We start from the raw sequence: 23,411 nt of genomic DNA on the forward strand, positions 1-23,411 counted from the left end.
CTCAGAGCAAATTCTGGGCACTGCCACCAATTTATTTAAGCCGTTCACTGTGGGCAAATGATAGAAGTAGGCTGTGACTTGCTGCTAGCTCTCCTGTTTGCTAAACCATGTTTACTAAAGACATACTCTAGGGCCTATAGTTCCATGAGAGGAATTGCTTTGCCTACCATGAAGCTGTCATGCTGTTTGGCGTTCCAATGCAAAGTGGCTGGGGAAAAGTACTTAAGCTTTTGTGCCGGGAGTTCTGTCACCAGAATGGTCTGAATATAATCAGGAAAAAAAATATCAGCGGACCAAAATGCTTGCAGATGATTTAAATAGATCTATTAGGTATAAAATTCTTGGTATTCAAGATTACTCCACAAAAGAGTTCTTGTCTCCAGGGTTTGGAGAAGGACTCAGCAATATGTGATTTCCATTTCCCGAAAGAAAAAAATAAGTCATGGTGCAATAGTGTACTTGCTAGTACATTACAGTATTCTTGTTTCAGTAGGCATAGGGAAATGTTCCATTATAATTATTAATATTTTTGGGGAGGAAGGTATTGATAGAGTGAGTTATGTTTACGGTGGTACTACCATTCTGAAATGTGCTTGTAAATCATACTGGCACTTGCAAAACACCCAGGGAGCCAACAAGGTCTAGTGAGCTCCTGTCAAGGGAGGGTTACTGGCTAGGAATGCAACCCTGATACCTGCCAGTGTCAGGAATGCAGCCTGACAAAAGCAAGATCCTGAGCAGAAAAGCAGAACTTTGGAAAGTTTGATACCACAATAGTACTGTGGATTTAATTTATCACTAAATGCATGGATATTTTAGTCAACATCTGGAGGCAGGAATGAAAAGCTGTCAGTCCCACATAAAGGGGCATTTTATTCTTCCCCTACAAGCCTGTCAATGATACTCAACTCTGTTTTCTTTGGAACCACGAGGACAGTCCTTGTTGAACTTACTGTGTTTAGCATCAATGCTTCACACTGTGCCCAAAGATGCCTTCGGGTATTAGAGATACTGCTTCACTGTCACTTATTTAATACACACTAGACCAAGATAACTGGCTAGTGTTCTCAAACACAGTATCTACTGTTCTTGCTATCAGTCCCACTTTGTATCAGTAACTAAAATAATCCTCACCTATACCGCAATTTCCCATAAGAACACAAAGACCCCAAAGCCCACAACAACAGATCAAAACAACTGACCATTTACGCTGTATCTCATCACGGTTGTTAGCTGTTTCTTTGTCTTGCCATCGGCTCCAAGCTGAAGCATTCCAAGTACTGATGCAATTCCATGCGGGGAAACCACAACATTCTCCTTCGGCCTGCTTTTGACCAGCTGATTGAAAACTTGGATCCCAATGTCTGAGCCCAATTCCTCAAGAGACAGAGGACTCGGTGGGAAGCAAAGGCACGCAGAAATCAAGGCAGCAAAGAGGAGAGGAAGACGCCCGTTCATGATTCCTAACCCAAAACAATCTAAAGAGAGAGGGGGAAGCAAAGTTAAGGACTGAGCAGAAGACGCATGTCAGTTCTCTATAGCACTTATTTGCAGGTACTGTCCCCATTGGTTGAAAGCCATATGCCTTTATGTATCTCCACAAATTCAGAAATTAAATCCAGCACCCTTAGAGCTAGCCTTTCACAAGAAAAAAAAACTTTTAGACTACTGTTATATGATAAAGAGTCTAGAAGGAATAAAAAACAGGATTGATGACAAGCTTAAGTCATCAGTTCAGGATCTGAAGTCAGAAAAGGTATTTAGGGTTGCATTTTAAAGCACATGAAGTGCTTTTATACCAGGAGTAACCACTACAGTGTCTTCCAATGTTAGACTTCAACTCCCAGTGTCCCCGATCATTGGTCATGCTGACTGAGACTACCCACGCTGGCTACAACTGCCTTATTGGTTATATATGTGATTTTGCACTATGTACAGGAAATACTCCAGTCACTCTATAGAGATTGAAAATCATGCTCAGACTGCTCACTTAGACATGTATATTAAATCAAATCCTAACTATGGTTTATAAACTTGTTGTGTAAAGGTAAAGGACCCCTGACAGTTAAGTCCAGTTGCAGATGACTCTGAGGCCAAGGCCCGACGTTTGTCCTCAGACAGTTTTTCTGGATCATGTGGCCAGCATAACTAAGCCGCTTCTGGTGAAACCAGAGCAGTGCACAAGAACACCATTTACATTCCCGCCGGAGCGGTACCTATTTATCTACTTGCACTTTGACGTGCTTTCGAACTGCTAGGTTGGCAGGAGCTGGGACCGAGCAACGGGAGCTCAACCCATCGTGGGGATTCGACCCACCGACCTTCTGATCTGCAAGCCCTAGGCTCAGTGGCCCAAATATCAGAATCTTACTCTTATTTGGCTCTATAAAGAGTTGGTAAGCTACTGGGCTTTATACCCTGCTGATTTGATTGCATTAGAAACTTAAGTATTACCATTATCAAAAATTAAAAAATATTCCTTCTACATTCTGGGCTTGTGGCAGACATGATTGTATTCTTGAATCCACTATGCTCCTCTCCTAAGCTTTCCTTAGGAGTTGGTTCTATGTCCTATAAGCAAGCGATAGAGATGTGCCCTGATCAGCTATAAAAGTCCATTATATTCCACTCAATGCTTTCTTCTTGCTACTACTTGAGCATAGAGAAGGTTTCTGTTCTCTTCTTAAAATCTCCCTAATCCCACCCCCTTCCATCTTGAAATGCTTGAAAAAAATGTGAGTTCCAATGAGTTAACTGCCTTGGATTCAAGAGAAAATGACCCCATGACCAGTGCAGTCTACGCATCCAGACTCCTACCTCTCCATATATGAAATGAAGCACAGATAGCCTTCAAAATTTGCACTCATCCAAATTTTGCAATGCAATTCCCCAACTAGTGTTTACAAAAATGCATAATGTATGGCAAAGTGTGCATCAAAAAGAAAATATTAATTAAAAAATAGAAAAATCAATTGTACAAAGGAAAACTGCTTGCAAAAATATGTATACCAATCAAGCCTGCATTTCAAAAAGTTTTTATTCAGAGAAATTTGCACAAAACTGATGAATAATTTCCATGATGATTTTTTTATATGTAAAAAAGCAAATTGTTGCACATTGTAGAGAAGTGGACTGAAGATTGGAAAACTATACACTGAGAGAACCAGAAGTGATATAACCTTCCATCCCTACTCTGTAAACTATAAAAAGCTGCCTTCTTCATTGAATATGCCAGAATATCCTAGACATGAAGTTGAGGGGCTCTTCTAGGATCATATGCAGCAACAGAAGAAGAAAGAACTAGGAGTGAGTAAGAATGAATGAATGAAAAACCCAAAACAAACCCAAATTATTGGTAACAGGTTTAACACTGCTCAGATTTTCCGAAAGTAGTGGCTGAACTTGTGGCTTCACTGGCACAGTGTCATCAAAACAGACTATTTGCTGACAAGCTAGCAAGTCCCAGGTGTCCTTCACACCTAGCTGCAGTTGCGTGGGAGCTGCTTTTCTGTATTGCGATATCATGCTGACTACATGGGAAAATACCACTCAATCTGTCCCTACCACATGGTTGCGTCATTCACACACAAGATTCCGCTATGTGAGATCACATCACAGAAAAACAAATGAGTGTATGCATGTGTGTGTTGTGAGAGAACCTCAAAATTCAAGTAAAAATTCTCTCTCTGAACTATCTGAAAACACTTCTACATCTCCGAAGTTGCTGCTGCCACAGAATGCAAGAAATCATGCCTGGGACCAGATTCTTCTTTCCTATTTTAATTTTAGGCACACCGCATTCTTCTGCAACAGGAGTGGAGAACCTGTGGCTCTCAAGATGCTGTTGGTTTCTTAGGTCCCACCAGTCCCTACTAGCATGACCTGACGGGAAGGCCATAGGGTGATCTTCCGTGAACTACAACTTTAATATTTCAAATGTTGGTGTTTTTTGTTTTTACTGAAGTCAGTTTTTGCAACCTTTCACTGAACACTTAAAACTGCACAGCTTCCATCTATTTCAGGACACTTTAACATTGTTCATTTACGTGCCTATCCCCCTGTCCCCACCCCCAAAACCATGAGTTTCAGCTTGTTCTGAATTCAGATGGTATGGGTTAAAGGAATGGTACAGAGCCAAAAGGATTTCCACCCTCCAAAATCAGGCATATAAGTTTGCCTCTACAATATGTAATTTGTTATACTAGAAATGTCTTCTTTTTTGGCAATCACTTGTAGCCGAGTAAGACTGGTCTTCCATAAACACAGTTTTAACAATGACAGGTGACTGTGGAGGCCAATTCTGGATCCACACGTCCTTCCGCAGTGGGGACATTGGTTTCCGGGCGGGAGTTGATCACTGTGTGGATTTGCCAAGCGTGCCTTCCTCTTAGAACGTTTCTCCCTTGCTTCCTGAGTTTGAGTGTCTTCAAAGCCCATGACACCTTTGGTAAAGGCTGTTCTCCAATTGGAGCGCTTGCAGGCAAGTGTTTCCCAATTGTTGGGGTTTATACTACATTTTTAAAAATTTGCCTTAACACAGTCTCTAAATCTCTTTTGCTGACCACCAGCAGTACTTTGTAGAAAGATTAGGGTTGGGTGGGTGAGAAACAGTTTTACTTATAACTAGCAAATAAACATTTATTCCACTTTATGAGATGTGAGTTAAGCAAGTAACATTGAAATGGGCTGACATGCAGACATAGCTGTCAACTGTACTCTGTTCTGTTTGAATAATGCCTCAATTTACTGCTAAATACTGTTTACTGCACAGAGAAAACCTCTAGCTTCCTAATTATAGCTTAGGAAAGTTTTACAAGTACCCTTCTCACTTTTTAAATGTTCTATTAAGATGAGATTTGAAACTGCCATCCACAAGGAAAAGCCATTGGGAAAGGTGGGGTAGTGTTCTCTTCTCAAGAGCCAAATAAATTGTAGCAATCAATGAAAATATTCACCTACACATCTGGTCACTAGAAGCAGAACAAAGAGCAAAAAAAGCAACATTTATCTTATCATGAAAGCAGTACAAACACATTCAATATGACTGTAGTGTGCCCATTATAAAGAAAGCTAGTCTTATATTAGCCTTCCTGGAACAGACTTTATTGGCTAGATTAGACTCATATGAAATTATCGAGGGCACATATTTCCAGAAATAAAGAGAAATGAACCATTCATAAGCCTTCAAGAAGGGCTTAAGTAAGAGGCCACTACATTGGCGTGGATCCCATGTTGCTCCTCCATTCTTGGAGGGGGGTGATTTCTTCCAATTTCTCTTCCCTCTTCAGCTATCTATATCCCATACTGTTTCTAAAGGTCCCAGGATCAAGTTTGGCCATTGTCCATGGAGGCTGGAGTTCAGCAACATCTGGAGAGCCAAATATTCCACACACCTGCTCCAAATGTTGTGGACTACAACCTGACAATTGGCCATGCTAGCTGAAGCTGATGGAAGTTGTAATAAAAAACAAACAAACTGGCTATCCCTAGTCTAAAGAGCTGCTGTCATTCCAATGTATTTCACAGCCCTGCTACCAGAGGTACTTTTAAATGGAATTGCATGCTATTACAGACAGCACATTCCACATGCACTACCATATGCTTTATCACCAAACAACAGCTCGTCTATTGAAATAATCTGGTGGCATCTACAAGCCTGAGTACTTCACTGATCCACAGTCAAGATGGCAAACAAATTAAATTGCAACATTCCCAATGCAGACCATTTAGGGAACTCCCATGATAACCTTCCTCTCTTTTTTTATTAAAGAGTTAAAGCAGGCATCCCCAAACTCGGCCCTCCAGATGTTTTGGAACTACAACTCCCATCATCCCTAACTAACAGGACCAATGGTCAGGGATGATGGGAATTGTAGTACCAAAACATCTGGAGGGCCGAGTTTGGGGATGCCTGAGTTAAAGCTACCTGTTTACCCTCAAGCTTCCTCAAAATAGTTACAAACTGAAAAGAGGAAATGTGGCCTTTCCTCTAACCCCATGAAACAGGGTTAGCACCATGTTTGCGCTCTCTCTCTCCTACCAACACTGGAAGATATAACACCAGAATACTCCCAGACAGGAGAGATAGTGGCTGTGTAATTGAAGCAATATGCCTGAGAAACGGAAAGGAGAAACCACGGGTGGCCAACCATTCCCATAATAAATAATTGCAAGACTAAAAAATGATAGTGATAATATCCATTTTAGAGCTTTGTTGGGGCTAAAAAATAATGCACGCCACAAAGATTTCAGACTTTACCCCTGAGAATTAAGCATGAATACAAGTGTCACATGACTATGTCAGTGCTGCTAAGACAATTTTGAGCAGGAAAGTCAGTCTGCTCTCAATGCCTACAGAAAATTAAAAAAGCAGAAACATGTCAAATACAATCTTCTTCTCTTGAAAGATAAAAGTTTCAGACTTAAGCACTAGGCTTCATAAGCATAATTTGTGGCATCATCTGTGGGGCACAATCCGGCCACGAGGTGTAGATAAACTGTAGACCAAGAACTCAAGAAAGAATTTCAGTGAGAATGCTAGGAAGCATTTGGAAATCTCACATTAAGCAGCTTTCCATAATAGGGAGTCAAGTTCATGCTTGATGGCAAATGTAAAGGTTCCATCAGCTATAAATTAAGGAAGGAGGAAAGTTTTTGAAGGCCAGTGCAAACACCTTTCATAAAAACAGAGGAAGAGCTAATCTCAGAAAGGCCAATTGCACCCTCACCCCTTTCAACAAAGAGCATGAACACACACAGAATTCCCCCAACCAGTAACAAGAGGAAGCAGAGAAGATGACTTTCCTCCACACTGTTCAGGTTGGAGCTGCACATATAGCTTCTCTGCCTCTATAGTGCTACATGATTGATGGTTGGAGCTGCCAATATAGGTGAGGAGGGGATATATAATCCTTCCCTGTGTTATAATGCTCAGGCTTGCACCGTATTCCCAGAACCAGCACTTCCTTACCTACAATGATTAATTTAGGGGAGAAAGGTGGCTTCAAAATAGTTGCATACAGAATAATGAACTGGTCAACAGTTAAACCAAATGCAACAACACCTCCTTCTGTTCCTCCAAAGTCTCTCCAATTGAGCAATACCACACACATGCTAGATTCATCCTCCTTCTCGGTGTCAGATCAAAACTTCAATGGTCTATTTGTAGCATATTTCAATTCTTGTATAACGCCTAGTCGAGGGGTAGCAGACATGTTGCCCTCTAGATGTTGTGGACTCCATCAGCTCCAGCCAGAATGCCCAGGGATCAGGGATGATGGGAGTTGCAGTCCAAAGTATCTGGAGGGCTCCACATTGGCTAATCTATCAGGTTTTACAAGCATCATAGAAAGTCTTCATCTGACCATTTGTCCTTCTGCTGCATCCGTTAACCTGCAACGCACCATAATTTTTGTACAAGGTGCCCTGCGGCTCCTTGACTCAGAAAGTTATTTGGGCACAGGAGAATCTACTCTGAGACACATTGAGAAGTGAGGAAGACGAACTGATAACTAATAAGAGCCTATGCCAAAATAGCTCAAGAACAAAATGGAAAAGTGGTCACAGCAGCCACATAGTGGCAGGAGCCATTGTGGCTACAAGATCAAGCACTAGTGGTGAAAACTGCTCTGCTGGTGGATGCAACTCTGTTCAATAAACATTATTATAGTGGATTTAATTTCAGATATATAGACTTTGCTTGACTAGAAATGCAAATCTAAAGCTTCAGCTAGATGAGTGGTTACTGAAAATTTCACAACAAAGTAGAGACACAATGCACACCACATTTTTAGTACTCTCTCATTATTGTAATTGAAAAAAGTTATACTAAAAATATACATAGCTTTTCCTGTGGTTTCTGAACTGTCCCTTTCATTTCTACTTCCCCAAAACATCTTTTTTACTAGAGCCTTTTAGTTTTATATGCCTGTTTTGCACCACAAAACTTATTCATGACACATTATTTTCCCCAGAAATCCATTAGACAAAATGTTTCTTAACTGTTGTTCTAATTATTCATGTATCATATATTGTTTTTAAGGTTCTTTTTTTAAAAAAAAATTTAAACTTTGAGGGTTTTGCCCAGAAAATCTGACTAGGAATATAAATTAAATGCAGCTACTTGGTAGTCGAGTTTTCAGATTCCTATTCTACCCCCCCCACCTCCCCCCCAACACACTGTATTAAAGTTACTGGATAGGTGAAATTCAGGATTATTTTAGAAAAAGGTGAAAAACCTCAAGCCTGCAAAAAGCTAGAAGGAAAAATTTATTATTGATATTTTATTTTAACTGAAACAGTATTCCAAGCAATAACTGCACAATTTACAAAAATACATGAAATTATAAATTAATTTTAAATAGCAATAATTACTATGATAATCCATAATAATATGTCAGCAAATAAAAAATAAAGAGAAAAAGAAGAAAATGAGCCAATATAAATTAGTGAACATCATATAATTTAAAGAAGGGAGCTATTAAAGAACCCACTTTATTTATATATCTGATAATAATAATAATAATAATAATAATAATAATAATAATAATAATATTGTATTTATACCCCGCTCTCCCCGGCCAGGGCCAGGCTCAGAGCGGCTAACACCAAATATAAATTACAATAAAACGTAATGGGGGGAAAAACAGTTAATTAAAATACGGCTTAAAATACAGCTTAAAATGCAGCCTCATTTTAGTAGTAGCCCATAAATCAAGACCATAAAGGGAGGAAACATCAGATATTCACCCGAGCCAGCTATCCATGCTGGTCCTACATGGGCCAGCAAAAAAGCCAAGGGAAAATTTATATACCATATAAGGGGTCAGAGTGAGTCTAAGCCAAAGACCAGGCGGAACAGCTCTGTCTTGCAGGCCCTGCGGAAAGATGTCAAATCCTGCATGGTCCTTCATAAAAGAGAATCATATTCACATATTCTCACAAAATTGCAAAAGGATTTTAACTAATCCTATGCCCCTTCTGTTTGCTATCCCAAAGTTCTTTAAACATTCTTGCTCAAATATATTTATTTTGTTTTCCCCTTGTTCAATGCAAAGCATCTAGATGTTTTTTCTTAAAGTTGCCCTTCACAATATTGTTTATATTTGATGCTACTTCAGACCAACAATTTTTAGCCTTGGGGCAGAATGAGACTCATACCATTTACCCTTAACTTTTCGGGAGTAGTAGTAGTCTAGACGCAAAACCATTCAAATTCTAAACAAAATATATTTTGCATGCAAATAACTATTTCAAGAGTTTTCATTCTATTGAGATTATTCTTATTCTATTTGCAATAAGAGAGTGACAGAAATATTTTGACATTTAAGACATTAACATAGATTTCAGTCTTTGCTCCGCATGTATTGACAAATTATACATCAGGATACAGTATTGTTATTTTATCTAAACAACAACAGATACTCAAAACAGAGAACAAAGTAGATGCACTCCTTTAGCTAGCTCAGACAGCAGAGGGCGCTCTTACATGCAGATGAATTCACTAACCATTCAGAGCATGAACCTTTCTAAATACATAAATGTATTTTTCCTCCTTGATGGAGGACACGAAATAAGTAATATTTGTCTCCAACTAAAGTGAGTTTATTCAAAATATGTTTGGAACCCTCATTTATTATGTATAACTAAGCTGTCAAAACCGACAGTTCTACTGTCAACTTAAAGATACAAGGTTGGGAAGGCTATGTGAAAACAAAACAATTTTTTTTTATCTCTTCCGCCAGTGTATGCAAACCTTGACAGTAAGAAGGTGTAATTACTCAGTAAATTACATTAGCAGTCGTCAGAAGAAAGCTAAGGAATCTGTATTGAAGAGGCTTATGATTTAGCACCAGTCATCACCATATCTACTACTACTATAGAAAAATAAGCTTTGAAGAAACACTTCTCCTTTGAAGTTGCACATTTCATTATTCCACCATTTGGAAATATAAAAATCTGCATTAATGCTGCTGCCATTAGTGGGAGTCTTACCTACTAATTTATATATTAAAAATATAGCTATGATCCATAAAATGCCCAATAATTACTCATCATTGAAGGACGCAGTCAGGATGTCTAGAACACATGTGAAAGCTTGTTTAAGTATCTCTCTAGATAGGCCAAATGGTGTTATGACACCTTTCTTCAACCTGGTGCCCCTCCAGATGTTTTATTCAAGGGTAGCCAATACGGTACCCTCCAGATGTTTTGGAGTCAACTCCCATCTAATCCAGCCACTACAACCATTGGTTGAGGAAGCCTGATGTATGAGGAGGGAGACCACCCTTGTCCATGTCCAAAATGTTGGCTCCCAATTGAAAAACCAAAATTCTACTGGTAAGAAGAAAGTTATTTGAAACACCAATCCAGAATGTTTCCTTCAGCACACTCATTTGACATACTGATAATCCTATCAACTGTTATGTAAAGAGAACTAAAGACTTACAGTTGTGTTCTTGAGAAACATGCAGTGATGACAATATTTTGATGCATTGCGAAATATGTGTTGGTTACTAACTGCTACTAGGTCGAAAACAACCTTTAATTTCTTCAAATGTGTTCCTTCACCATGATGCTTTATTTATTGTCCCTTATCTTGTGAAATACAGTGTTTTACAAGGCAACAATACACTAAAAGGATTGATGATGCAGAATTAACTGTTCCTAAAACACCCATATTAGTTTGTGATGCCATATTGTTTATCTGCTCACTACCTGTGAAAAGGCACTGAATGTTATCAAAGATGCAACGAACATAAACATCCCTGTTCAGAAAAAAGCAGCAAGCTATTAAAAGCATGCCAAAACTTAAGAATTAGAACACAACTGCTTACAACAATAAATTGTCGTGTAAATAAAGAGCCCATATCTTCAAGAGAAGATCCAGTAAAGTTGTTATTATTATTAAAATTTTAAGTAGGATACATTTTTAATCCTGAAAGTACACCGCCGTTCCAATTTGCACAGGTCCCATCTCAAATTATTTCAGTTTCCAAAATGTTCACACAGACCTGTGAGGTTAGCAAGTGAATGCAAGACAAATTGTCAGCTATAGTTATACTTGGAACAAAACGCAAGAACTGTGTTAGAATAGCTTCTACTGAAATTCAGTGAATAAGGAAGCTCAGACCTCTCTCAGGGCCAAAATATGCATACCCCCAGAAAACTATCTATAAACCAATGCTACTGTTTATTTTGTGCCTATTATTTATTCCATTGCAAGTCTTGGATGCGCTCTTAATTGTTCAGGTGGACTCTAAAACTGTTTTGGAGAAAGAAATGTTGCCTTTCTAGAGCATGTACTTTGTGGCTGACCTAATTCTTCACTTCAAGCAGTTACTGAAAGGATGTTGTCGGCAATTGCTCGTTAGAGAGCCAAACGCCTTGCCAAGCTTTAACTAGAAAAGACATTCCACTTGCATGAATGAGTGGACAAAAGGTTCATCCCATTTCCGACTAACTGTTTAGGTTCCCACCACCAGAAAAGCCCTTCCTTTCAATTCAGGTAGGATGGCTCAAGAAGATGATGACAAAAACACAGTTCCAGCCTTTATTAAAGAATGTTACACCCAACCAACAATGACATGTTAGTTACACTCCGCCTCCATGGCTGGAGGTTAGTAATGATTCTGCATATCACTTGTTGGAAACCATAGGAGGGGAGAATGCTTTTGGGCTCAGATCCTGCGTGCGAGTTTCCCAGAAGCATTTGGCTGACCACTGTGAGAACAGGATGCTGGCCTAGATGGGTCATTGGCCTGATCCAGCAGCTTCTTATGATGTTCTTAGGGCATGTGTAATGCTGCTGTGCCCTCAAAATGTCGTTTTAGAGCATTACATGCTAGATGACCTACAGTTCTTAGTTGCAGTGTAGTTAACCATTCTGATACTATACCCTACTCTCATAATCTACTGCTTGACTAATATCTTCCAGCAAGCTCTTTAAAAACCAATACAGTCAAGCGGACTACGCTGTACTTTAGACTTCAGATACCAGTACAGCAGCCATGTCCTCTGTCCTATTATAAATCTATTTGGGGGAAAAGCAAGTCCAGAACAGATGGGTCTTGGATAGAAACTGGCAATTTTGAAAAACGTATCTTTCTAACAAATCATGTGTTCCTCCCATCTTTTAAAAAGTGCCCACACATGTTATTACTGGGCATGTCAAGCATCTTCGCACATAGGAGGGCTAGAAATGAGGCAAAATTGCCCTTTTGATTCTGTGGCGACATTCAACACCAAATGGAAATTCTTATACAAATAAATATTCTTTGGCTTCAAGCTCAAGATTCCACTTCCAAAAATAAAAGTATGCAAGAGCATCAAAAGCTGTCTGTCTGCTATGTGAATAGCTTGTAAGCCATTTATAATTTGCTTTGGCACAAAAGGACACTACAGAGATTTAGGCAGAATCCACACACACACACACACACACACACACACCGGTATTTCACAGAATATATTTTGAATTGGGCTCTTCCCAACTGAGGCCATGAGATGCACTGTACTGTCTAATTTTAAACAAATTCTTGTCTAATTTTAAGCAAATTAAGTTTCACAGTTATTTCACAAGTGTCCCCATAGTTCAAGAAAAATGTCTCTCTTTCAAACCCAGACACACAGTGAGAGGGGGAGAAAACAAAAGATAAGAAAATTATGAACTCCGGTCTGAACATCTCTTTAATGTTCTCATTTTCCATTTCAATTCAGGGATATGCTCTACGCTAAATATTTCTTAGATATTCCCTATACAAGCGTTAACTTCATTAAATTCAGTTGTGCTGTTACCACTTTTACACCCACCAGCAAGAGAAGAAAAGCTAGAGGTCCTTCAAAAGCCTCCCTGTGGTGACCATTACCTTACAGAGGCAGACAAGAACATCTGTCTGTGTTGCAGATCGTTTCTACCCTATGGGCAACATATCCAGCCCCAGACTAAGATGTAAGGACTGAGACGCCCACTTTTTATTATAGTCACCTGCTCTCTTTATGGCACTCCTTTGATGCCCTATACCACATTTGTAAATTACCATTCAACCATAGCACATAAAAATCTCATCCCGCCCCAGGATAAGAATGAGCTCTTTTGAATAGCATAGGAAAAAAAGAAGCTCCTGCTGCAAGTATTGGCGGGAATGTGAGCTAATGAAGTTTTCGTAGGGGCTAGTAACTTGACCGGACATGTTTCCAAGGGTGCCCTGACCGCACAAAATTCGGGGTAAAGGGTAAGCAGAAAAGTACCCGAAGGGGGAATCTCAGATACACTCTTTCCTTCTTCTGGAGATGGAAATCGGAGAACTAAATTGGGAAGCTCTCCCCCCCCAAAAAAAACACACACACACATACACATACACCCACACCCACCCCGATATACCGCACAGTTGTGGGCTTTGGGAATTTACAAGTATTCATTTACTACGCACATGACAGATTTGGAGGAAGGAGTGGGGCAAAAAGAGCCCTTGTGAATTCATCTCAATAAACCGCACAGGGGGGCTTTTGCAAACCCAGCAGTTATTTATTTCTGGCTGCCCAGTCGCCGCCCCCCGTCCCACAAACTCAACCCGAATTCAATCCGAGAAAGGGGAAAGAACAGCCTTAATGGAAATGTTCATATATATGTATGTCTCCCTGAACTGCCGTAGGGTAATGAAGAGTTAGTCATGAAGTTGATAAGCAGCCGAGAAAGAAAGGGAAAGTACACAGGCCGGGGGGGCGGGGAGCAGGATGAGAGGGGTCGCCAAAATAAACCCTCATTTTCGGAAGCTGGGGCTGGGGAGGGGGGCAAAGAAATCCCATTGAAAGGGAAGGGAAAGGGCGGCCCAGGCGGAGACCTCAGGGAGGAAAGCGCGACCCCCGGGGCGAAGTAACCCCCCAGGAGCTCTCACCTCTCTCGCCCTCGCTGGAGAAGCGCCTCTCCGGGGGAATAAGAGCGGCGGCGTCTGAGCTTCCTCTCTGCTGCTCCTCCCGCTCAGCTCAGCGACTAAGCCGAGCGGCCGCCCCGAATCCCGCATTTATCCCGCCCGCCGGCGAGAGAGCGCAGAAGCGGCCGGGCGGCGCCCACTCGGCTTTCCCCCTCCCACTGGGGCCGCCGCCGCCGCCGCCGCCGCTTGTCTCCTCAGCAGCGGCCGCCTCCTCCTCCGCCTCGCCCAGCTCCCGCCCTTCCTCGAAAGACCACGCCGCCAGGAGGCCTCGCCTCCCGGCCTGAGGCGCCACCTCCTTCCCTCCAGTCCAGAAGCGCCTCTCCGCCCTCGTCAAGAGCGTCCAAGGCGCTCGAAAGAAAAAAAGGGAGCACCGAGGAGAACAACGATGGGACTCGATGTGTAAACACGGGTTTGGAGCGAGTCAAGCAGAACCTGGGTCGCGCCAGAACCCGCTTAGAAGTGTTGTTTGTTTGTTTGTTATGGCGTGTTGTTGTTTTTTGCATCACCAGCCTCATCATTAGAGCTTTATAACTAGGTTTGTTTTAGAAACTTGAGTTCCTTTCACAGTCGCTCATTAGTAAAGGGGATAAAAGCGAGGGGGCAAAAACAACAAAGCAACTCACTTCTGTTATTACAATGGAATTTCATAACACGTTAAGTTTTCTAGCCCGCCTGTCTCTCAAGTGGCGCCTGCAAGAAAATGTTGCAGCATGGAGTGTTTGCTGAGGAAGCCAAGCTGCCAAATTCTGGGATATGCCATTATCCCTTCCCCAGTTTTCTGCTTTCCAGCAGCTCAGACAACACTCTGTGTCCAATTGGTGCTGAGGGGGAATCCTTCCTAAAGATTTATCGAACTTTGGGGGACCTTTGAGCTTGCTTTCTGCCTAAGTTGCATACTTCCTTTTTGAAGTGTAGATGGTGCCATTTTGGCTAAATAGGAATTCCCACTGGCCAAATACGTTCACTATTAGTATACAGTCATACCTCATGTTACGTTTGCTTCATGTTGCGTTTTTTCAGGTTATGTCCCACGGCAAACCGGAAGTACCGGAAAGGGTTACGTCCGGGCTTCGCCGCTTGCACATGCGCAGTAGTGCTAAATCGCACTTCATGCATGCGCACAAGCACCAAATCGCGCCACGCACCTGCGCAGATACGGTGCTTCAGGTTGCGGGCTTTTCATGTTGCGAACAGGACTCCGGAACGGATCCCGTTCGCAACCAGAGGTACCACTGTATAGGGCAGGGGTGAGGAATATCTGTCAGCAAGACAGCTGCATTCCTTTCTGAACAGCTTTTCAAGGGGTGGGGGGGTGTCGCAGAAGCAAAAGCAACAGATGTGTAACTTTTACCTTTGCATGGTATGCTAATTACTATACACTCACAAACATGGGCATAGCCAAGTAGGGCCAGGGGGGCAGCTGCCTCCCCCAAATCAAGTAAATCAATAAAATACTTAACTGAGGTTCTGCCCTCCCTAACATGAAGCCTGTGCCCCAACATAAATCCTGGCTACGCCCATGCTCACAAACCCCTCTATCCTCCATCTAGACAGTGCACTCTGAGGAAGCCCTACCGAGACTCATCAACCATTTTGCCCAAGCCTGCAGGGAATTTGGCCCACATCAGCCTGACAAAAACCAACATCCTGGATCAGGATGTAGCCAGCCCTCCATGCATCACCTTTGGTTGAGGTGGCAGATGATTTTTGTCTATCTGAGTTCCACCAAAACCAGCAACCAGTGCATATTTATCTATGCACTGTACTTATATGCACTCCTTTCTGCCAATTCCCCATGATTTATAATCCAAAATGTAAAACAAGCATAAAACATAAGACAGCAGAATTCAGTCAGTTGTGGCCTCTTCAGGAGCTTAGGCTCCTAACTTGCTTTCTTCTCAGGATGCAAAATTATGTGAGATACATTATACTGAAAGACAGTGACTGGTGTGAAGTACAGTAATTCAACAAGCATCATAACAGCAATATTTGAACCAAGATCGTGGAATAAGTAGACAAGTTTGGTCAGTGAGTAGTTAAAAAGTCATTATTTCAAAGTGGAACAAAGTAAGCAGTGGGATTTCCTCAAGTTCCCTAGGGGCTGATGCCAGCTAGTCAGTAAAGTATAATCAGATAGCCAAAGTTTGGATTAGGCTGTAGAGCTGATATGGGGTTTAACATTGGCTTATTTTTGTCAGCTTTGTGCATTGCGTGTCAGAAATATTTTTCCTGTTATTACCACATGTATCCTTGGCAACACAAACAAATGAACACCTTTCAGACTTGATGGAAAGCAACATTTTACAATCTGAATGATCTTAAAGTGACAAATGGGATTTTGCAGAAATAGATGCTCTTTCCTTTTCTTACTAAAGTCATAGTGCTAGGCTTTCTGTAGGAAACAATCAAGAGGAGTGTTTTTGCTTTTAACTCTTCCCCCCGCCCCCAAATCACATTTAAGATATTCATATGCCTACTCTCTTGTACCATGCATTCAAGTTTACACCTTTTCAGTCTTTCTAGAATGTGACTATAACCATGGGTACTGCCATAAGAGAAATCTGAAGAAGTGTACATGCACACGAAAGCTCATACCAATAACAAACTTAGTTGGTCTCTAAGGTGCTACTGGAAGGAATTTTTTTATTTTGTTTCGACTACGGCAGATCAACACGGCTGCCTACCTGTAAAGAGAAATCTAATTAGTGATTTATTAACCAAGTCCTGATTCTTCTTCAAATACAGATTCAGTAAAGCAAGCTCTGGAGACTTCATGATCTGATGATGAGTAATTTTACTTATCTCATTAAACACTAGTTTCCCAAAATTTGCCACCTTCGGGCATATCCACCAGAAGTGTGTATAAGTACCCCTGTCTCCACACATTTGCTAGCACAAGGCAATTTCTCACATATGCTGTAGTCCCCCTGCTGGACCCGTAACCTGTTGCTGAGGTAATTTATATAGTGTGACTTTGGAGAGGGTTTAGTGTGTAGACCTGAGTCCAGCAAGGGTTAAAATCTAATTGAGGATCCCGTTGTAGAAGTAGTCCAACGCGCTTCAATGTAGATCTTTATTCATAACCTCCAGCCACATTCTCAGCATTTTCCCCACCTGCCACTTTTCTCTAACTAAAGGGTTCTTAACCTTTTTAGACCAGTGGGCACATTTCAGGTTTTGAAAGAGTGTACTGGAAGCACAAAGTAGCTGCTATGGGGCAGGGTGGGGCTTAACACAAAAAATGGCTGCCATGGGAAGCATGCGGTAACACAAAATAAGAGAGAGTGCTGCCCCTGACAACTTTATAGTTAACATAGGAAGTCAGTTATGTCCTGCTGGTCCTGCTTGGGGAAATCACATCTTACTGATTACACACACACACACTTGCTGTTGCTGTCTAATGGCAACAGGGTGAAGTGGCCACACCACACTCATTCCACAGAAATCTCATAGAAGGTGCCTGTACATGTTGCCCCATAATTTACATTCTAGGAGGGCTAGAGACTTGCTTTAAAAAGAAGCGAAAGTTCAGACTCTGGGGCACCTACCCAGATGCACCAGTAGAAGCTTTCATGCGTACCATGGCACAAACAAGTGCCAGGTTGGCAGCTCCTGCTCTAACTCCTTTCATCTTAACTACTGGGGCACACTTCTTAAACGCAGACTTAAAAATAATGGAATACAACAGGTAGAGCCTAGGAGGATCAGATTGCCTGTTGCCATGTAGTCTTATGAGTTCAATTTCACTTAGCAAGAAGCAACCATCTATAGCCCTATTAAGCAATCACAGTTTCCCAGGTGAATGAGCATTTGAGCAGGATTGCGTGTGTATCCATTATAAGTTAATGATTACAAATTAAAGGAAAATACATTGGATCACTGCTTTTGTTCATTGTGCTGAGTAAAATGATTTCAGGAGAGTTTTCCTGTGTAAAGGTGATACCTTATAGGCTGGGATTATAAATGCAAAGGCCAGCACAGTTAAGTTCACTTGTGTAGAGTTCCCCATCTGTCACAAGACTGTACTCAATTTAATTCTGTTCTCTTTATTTAGGATTTATTTTCTTCATATTGTACTGAAAGTAATGGGCCTTGTTTACATATGCTAACAAATGTGATTGAAAAACTGAAACATAGCAGTTATTTACAAAAAATAATTTCAGCAGGTCTTCTCTGAGTAAAAGTTAGCTTCATGAGTTCATCTTACCAGTTTGGTGCAGAATCCCCAAGAATGAGATGGAGAATTTTGTACTAGACCAAAAAAAATTGGTCAAAGAGCATATAAGCTCTCAAGGCCTGCATTTCCAGTCACCGACAGAATTTTAGTAGACATTTTCAAGAGATAATTTAATACCCAGCAAGTTGTAAATAACTTCCTGCATGAAATTGCATTTTATTGAGTATAAATATGGATTGGATAGTAATTTACTGTGACGTACCAGAGAAATGTAGAGCTGATTCTTTTGTACTGGAAGTAGAGTCAATCAAACCCAATTGTACAGGAACAACTGAAAAATGAAAAACCACAGGGAGATTTGTCCTGATGTGGGAGTTGGGAACATGTTGAAAGAATTGTTTCAGAATGTTTAGTTACCTGCTGTTAGACAATGACTAATTGGCAGTGTGAAACTCTGCTGATTCTTTTGAGATGACATTATTATTTATCACCTTACTTTGAGTGAAGCAATATTGCAACATTTAAGCCAGTAAATTGGTTGTATGTTCTTAATTGTGTGTTCACCTATAAGGGTTAGGAAGATAGTTGAGCCTGACACCTTTACATGCACAGCATACCACTTAACTATCAAGGAGTCAGGAGTTGGCATGGATAGCCAACCACCAATGCTCATGTCCTGCCAGACCCTCTACTGCAGGAGCACCAAATTGACTTTACTGATAGATTTGCACTATGCCAACCTTTCCACTGGTTCGCCCTCCCCCTTTCTTTCCCGGGAAGTACTGTAGTAGAGACTAAGCTGTTGGTAGTTCAGGTGAATATTCTGACCCATCACACCATCTGACCATGAACTATTGATAACATAAAGGTAAAGGGACCCCAGACCATTAGGTCCAGTCACGGACGACTCTGGGGTTGCGGCGTTCATCTCGCTTTATTGGCTGAGGGAGCCAGCGTACAGCTTCCGGGTCATGTGGCCAGCATGACTAAGCCACTTCTGGCGAACCAGAGCAGCACACAGAAACACAGTTTACCTTCCCACCAGAGCAGTACCTATTTATCTACTTGCACTTTTGTGCTTGCGAACCGCTAGGTTGTCAGGAGCTGGGACCCAGCAACGGGAGCTCACCCCGTTGCGGGGATTTGAACCGCCGACCTTCTGATCAGCAAGCCCTAGGCTTTGTGGTTTAACCCACAGTGCCACCCGCGTCCCTATGATAACATACTTAATTGTATTATAATATCCACTCCACTTTTTAGATGCCTCTGTACTGAACCATTCTGTATGTTGATAGCATGATCAAAACTAGTTAAAGGTAGGAATGGTGAGAACCAAATTAAGGTAGAAGGACTCCTGGACGGTTAAGTCCAGTGAAAGGCAACTATGGGGTGCAGTGCTCGAACTCACCGAGGGAGCTGGCATTTGTCCACAGACAGCTTTCTGGGTCATGTGGCCAGCATGACTAAACTGCTACTGGCACACGGAGGTCTGTGACGAGTGCCAGAGCACACGGGAACACTGTTTACCTTCCTGCCACAGTGGTACCTATTTATCTACTTGCACTGGTATGCTTTTGAATGCTAGGTTGGCAGAAGCTGAGACAGAGCAGTGGAAGCTCACTCCATCGTGCAGATTTGAACCACCAACCTTCCGATATGGAACATCCCTTAATAGATTCTCCCATGTTGTTGCTTTTAAAGTGTAACTAGAAGGCACAAGGGCTCCCTGATTCCAACCAGGTACATTATGCTGTGGATGTGGGGGATTTAAGCCTTTCCCCAGCACTAGTTTATCAGTTAAAATCTCACACACATAAACACACTAACCTGCATCAGTTGATCTTGGGAACAACCCTGGTACCACAAACAGATAAGATACTTTGCTCAAAGAAAATTAAAAGACCGCTATTCCTAATCTCACAATTTCCATTGCAGAGACTGGAACAATGAACTATTCTTCTCAAAACAGGAATACAAAAGTAACAAAAGGAAAAGACAAAAAAGGAAGCAAAAGAAAACAAAACAAGGGTTTGGAAGTACATGCGTTAAAATTAACAGCAGCCTTGGAAAACAGGAGCCATCAAGAAAACAACTGTGTTTTTATTCTTTCCAGCAAGAACTGCAAATGTGTAACATCTTTTTCTTGCTTTCCCTTTTTTCTTTTCTTCAAAAATATTTTCTTAAATATTGAGCCAGCATTAAAATGATTCACTGCATTGAGGAAAAACAAGATAAAGGATCAATGTTACTAAATGTTGGAAGCTTAGGTGCACAAAGGGAAACAATACTGTCCTGGGAAACGATGGAATCCCTGATCTTTTTACAATGATGTACAGAAACTCAGGAGTTATGGCACATGCTGAGCAAAAAGCAATGAGATTTTTTATCTGAGTTGCATTGGAATATTAATAGTTTTGGAGAAAAGCAAGGCCTTTAAAGAATTGTGATGGTAACAATCATTTAGCTTAAGCAAGCAGAAATAAGAACGTAATCAACATTAAAAAAACCATTAGGCATTGGTTTAAGAATATAAAAAATAAGTGATGATGAACCTCAGCTATATATGACTTCCCCACAAATGGTGGATGTTTCTGAGTTTGAAAAGGAAAAAGAAAAGGGTTATGATTTGGAAATTCAGGGCAGCATCTAATGCACTTGTATTAGATTTATGCTTGTGCAATGGAAATTCTCACCCTTCCCCAAATCTGCTACGGAGGGCTGGGAAAAACCTCAGAACAGATTTAGCGGGTCCACGGGTTATAGGGAGGAGAAGGGAGAAGTTCCATTGCACAAGTATAAATCCCTTCATTAACAAATTCACTTACTTAATTCACTACCAGACTTTTAGAAGACATCTGAAGGCAGCCCTGTTTAGGGAAGTTTTTAATGTTTGATGTATTACGGTATTTTAATATTTTGTTGGAAGCCGCCCAGAGTGGCTGGGGAAGCCCAGCCAGATGGGCGGGGTATAAATAATAAATTATTATTATTATTATTATTATTATTATTATTATTATTATTATTATTATTATTATTGCTGCTGCTGCTGCTGCTGCTGCATTGGATTCAACCCTCAAAATGCAATAACTAACAAAATAAATAACTAATAATTGTCAAAAGGGGGTATTAATGAGGCAATGAAGCACAATATACAGCCTCTGTTTCCCAAGCACCAACCTCATCTACTGTCCAGAATAGACTTGGTATACCCTGTTCATGCAGACAAGGCTCTGACAACCAAAGCACTGTGGGAAAACTGTTTCAACTAGGTCTAAGGAAATGTCATCCCATAGTAAAAGCTAGTGCCCTTTTATCCTTAAAGCTACATTTAACTTTCTCCATTAACTCAGAACACCACATCATTAAGTGCCTTGTCTAACCTCTTTTTTTCTTAATGGGTCTGCTAAAATTCAGTGCTGTTTTTTTAGATGTGGATGACATCAACAATACTTGGCCTTGTATCTCCTGGGAACTATGATGGTACGCAAAGCTAGGAGAAAAGGGCAGACTGACCAACCAGAGGAGGAAGAAAGATGTGGTGGTGGTGAAGGTTGCAGAGAACCATCACTGCAGACTGAATAAGTGGAATTTGTTGTTGTTTAGTTGTTTAGTCGTATCCGACTCTTCGTGACCCCATGGACCAGAGCACGCCCGGCACTCCTGTCTTCCACTGCCTCCCGCAGTTTGGTCAAACTCATGCTGGTAGCTTCGAGAACACTGTCCAATCATCTCGTCCTCTGTCGTCCCCTTCTCCTTGTGCCCTCAATCTTTCCCAACATCAGGGTCTTTTCCAGGGAGTCTTCTCTTCTCACAATGTGGCCAAAATATTGGAGCCTCAGTTTCAGGATCTGTCCTTCCAGTGAGTACTCGGGGCTGATTTCCTTAAGAATGGATAGGTTTGATCTTCTTGCAGCCTATGGCACTCTCAAGAGTCTCCTCAAGAAACCATAAAAACTCTGCAGAAAACTTTTGTGGACAGTGGGTAGTTTTTATTTCTTTCCCAAATTTGCTTGCTCTCTTCTATATAAAATCAAGGCCAAAGAAGGTCCCGTCCCCCCCCCCCCGGTTCATGTTGATTTTGCATGTGATCATAAGTCCCAATTCATTTCTGCATTAATCTGTACTACAAAAATATAGCTAAATACTATTTTATTACATCATTTATCGTATTTCTAAACTTATAAGAACTCACTCCGTGGCCAACTGAGCACTGTTTAGAGAGCACAACTGTACCTACCATGTGACAATAAAGGCAGCAAAGGATTCCTACCTTACTGCTTCTATTACATTCTCAAGTGATCATCCAGCAGAGCTTTTCTAGGTTATCTGGGATAGTTACAAGTTACAAGAAAGGAGATTCTGACTAATCATCAGGAATAACTTTATAACAGTAAGAGCTGTTTGACAGTGGAACAGACTCCCTCCGGAGGTTGTGGACTCTCCTTCACTGGAGGTTTTTAAGCAGAGGTTGGCTGGCCATATGTCATGGATGCTTTAATTGAGATTCCTGCATTGCAAGGGGTTGGACTAGATGACCCACCCAACTCTGCAATTCTATGTTTCTACGTATGACACTTGGGATTTTTTATCAACCATTTTTATTGACATGTAAGTCAATAAAAATTATTGACAGCCTCAGTCCAGTATACCTGAAGGAGCGTCTCCACCTCCATCGTTCTGCCCAGACACTGAGGTCCAGCGCCGAGGGCCTTCTGGCAGTTCCCTTGCTGCGAGAAGCCAAGCCACAGGGAATCAGGCAGAGGTTCTTCTTGGTAGTGGCACCCGCCCTGTGGAATGCCCTCCCACCAGATGTCAAAGAGAAAAATAACTACCAAACTTTTAGAAGACATCTGAAGGCAGCCCTGTTTAGGGAAGCTTTTAATGTTTAATAGGTTATTGTACTTTAGTGTTTTGTTGGAAGCCGCCCAGATGGGCGGGGTATAAATAATAAATTATCATCATCATCATCATCATCATCATCATTATTATTAGTTGGGTTCCCCCCCATATTATACACCACCTTATATATTTTATGAAAGTGTAGTTTATAAACATTGAAAGAGAGAAAGAGAGAAAGAAAGAAAGAAAGAAAGAAAGAAAGAAAGAAGAATAACTAATAGTAGATTACCTTGCTGAGTTTTTGTATAATTTGAGGCAGCTTGACAATTATGACAAAGTTCCAGTCTGTTGCGATGATAGATAGATGGTTGATGATAGATAGATAGATAGATAGATAGATAGATAGATAGATAGATTTTCCCCAAAGTAAACTACAGGGATATATTTTTTTCCTAGAGGAGCATGCA

At 41.2% G+C, this 23,411-nt stretch overlaps 1 protein-coding gene across 1 annotated transcript in view; it reads right to left on the minus strand.

Moving 5' to 3' along the window:
* SERPINE2 (serpin family E member 2) overlaps window positions 1-14,107 on the minus strand; it is a 28,442-nt gene extending 14,335 nt beyond the window's left edge. Inside the window, exons 1-2 of the mRNA XM_053390041.1 lie at window positions 13,893-14,107; window positions 1,203-1,478 (exon numbers count right to left, since the gene is read on the minus strand). Of these exons, the coding sequence (XP_053246016.1) occupies window positions 1,203-1,458 (256 nt within the window). The 5' untranslated portion in view covers window positions 1,459-1,478; window positions 13,893-14,107. The remainder of the gene's footprint in view (window positions 1-1,202; window positions 1,479-13,892) is intronic.
* Between the last annotated feature and the right edge of the window lie 9,304 nt (window positions 14,108-23,411).

Source organism: Podarcis raffonei, chromosome 5 (genome assembly GCF_027172205.1).
Source record: "Podarcis raffonei isolate rPodRaf1 chromosome 5, rPodRaf1.pri, whole genome shotgun sequence".
NCBI classification, from domain to species: Eukaryota; Metazoa; Chordata; class Lepidosauria; order Squamata; family Lacertidae; genus Podarcis; species Podarcis raffonei.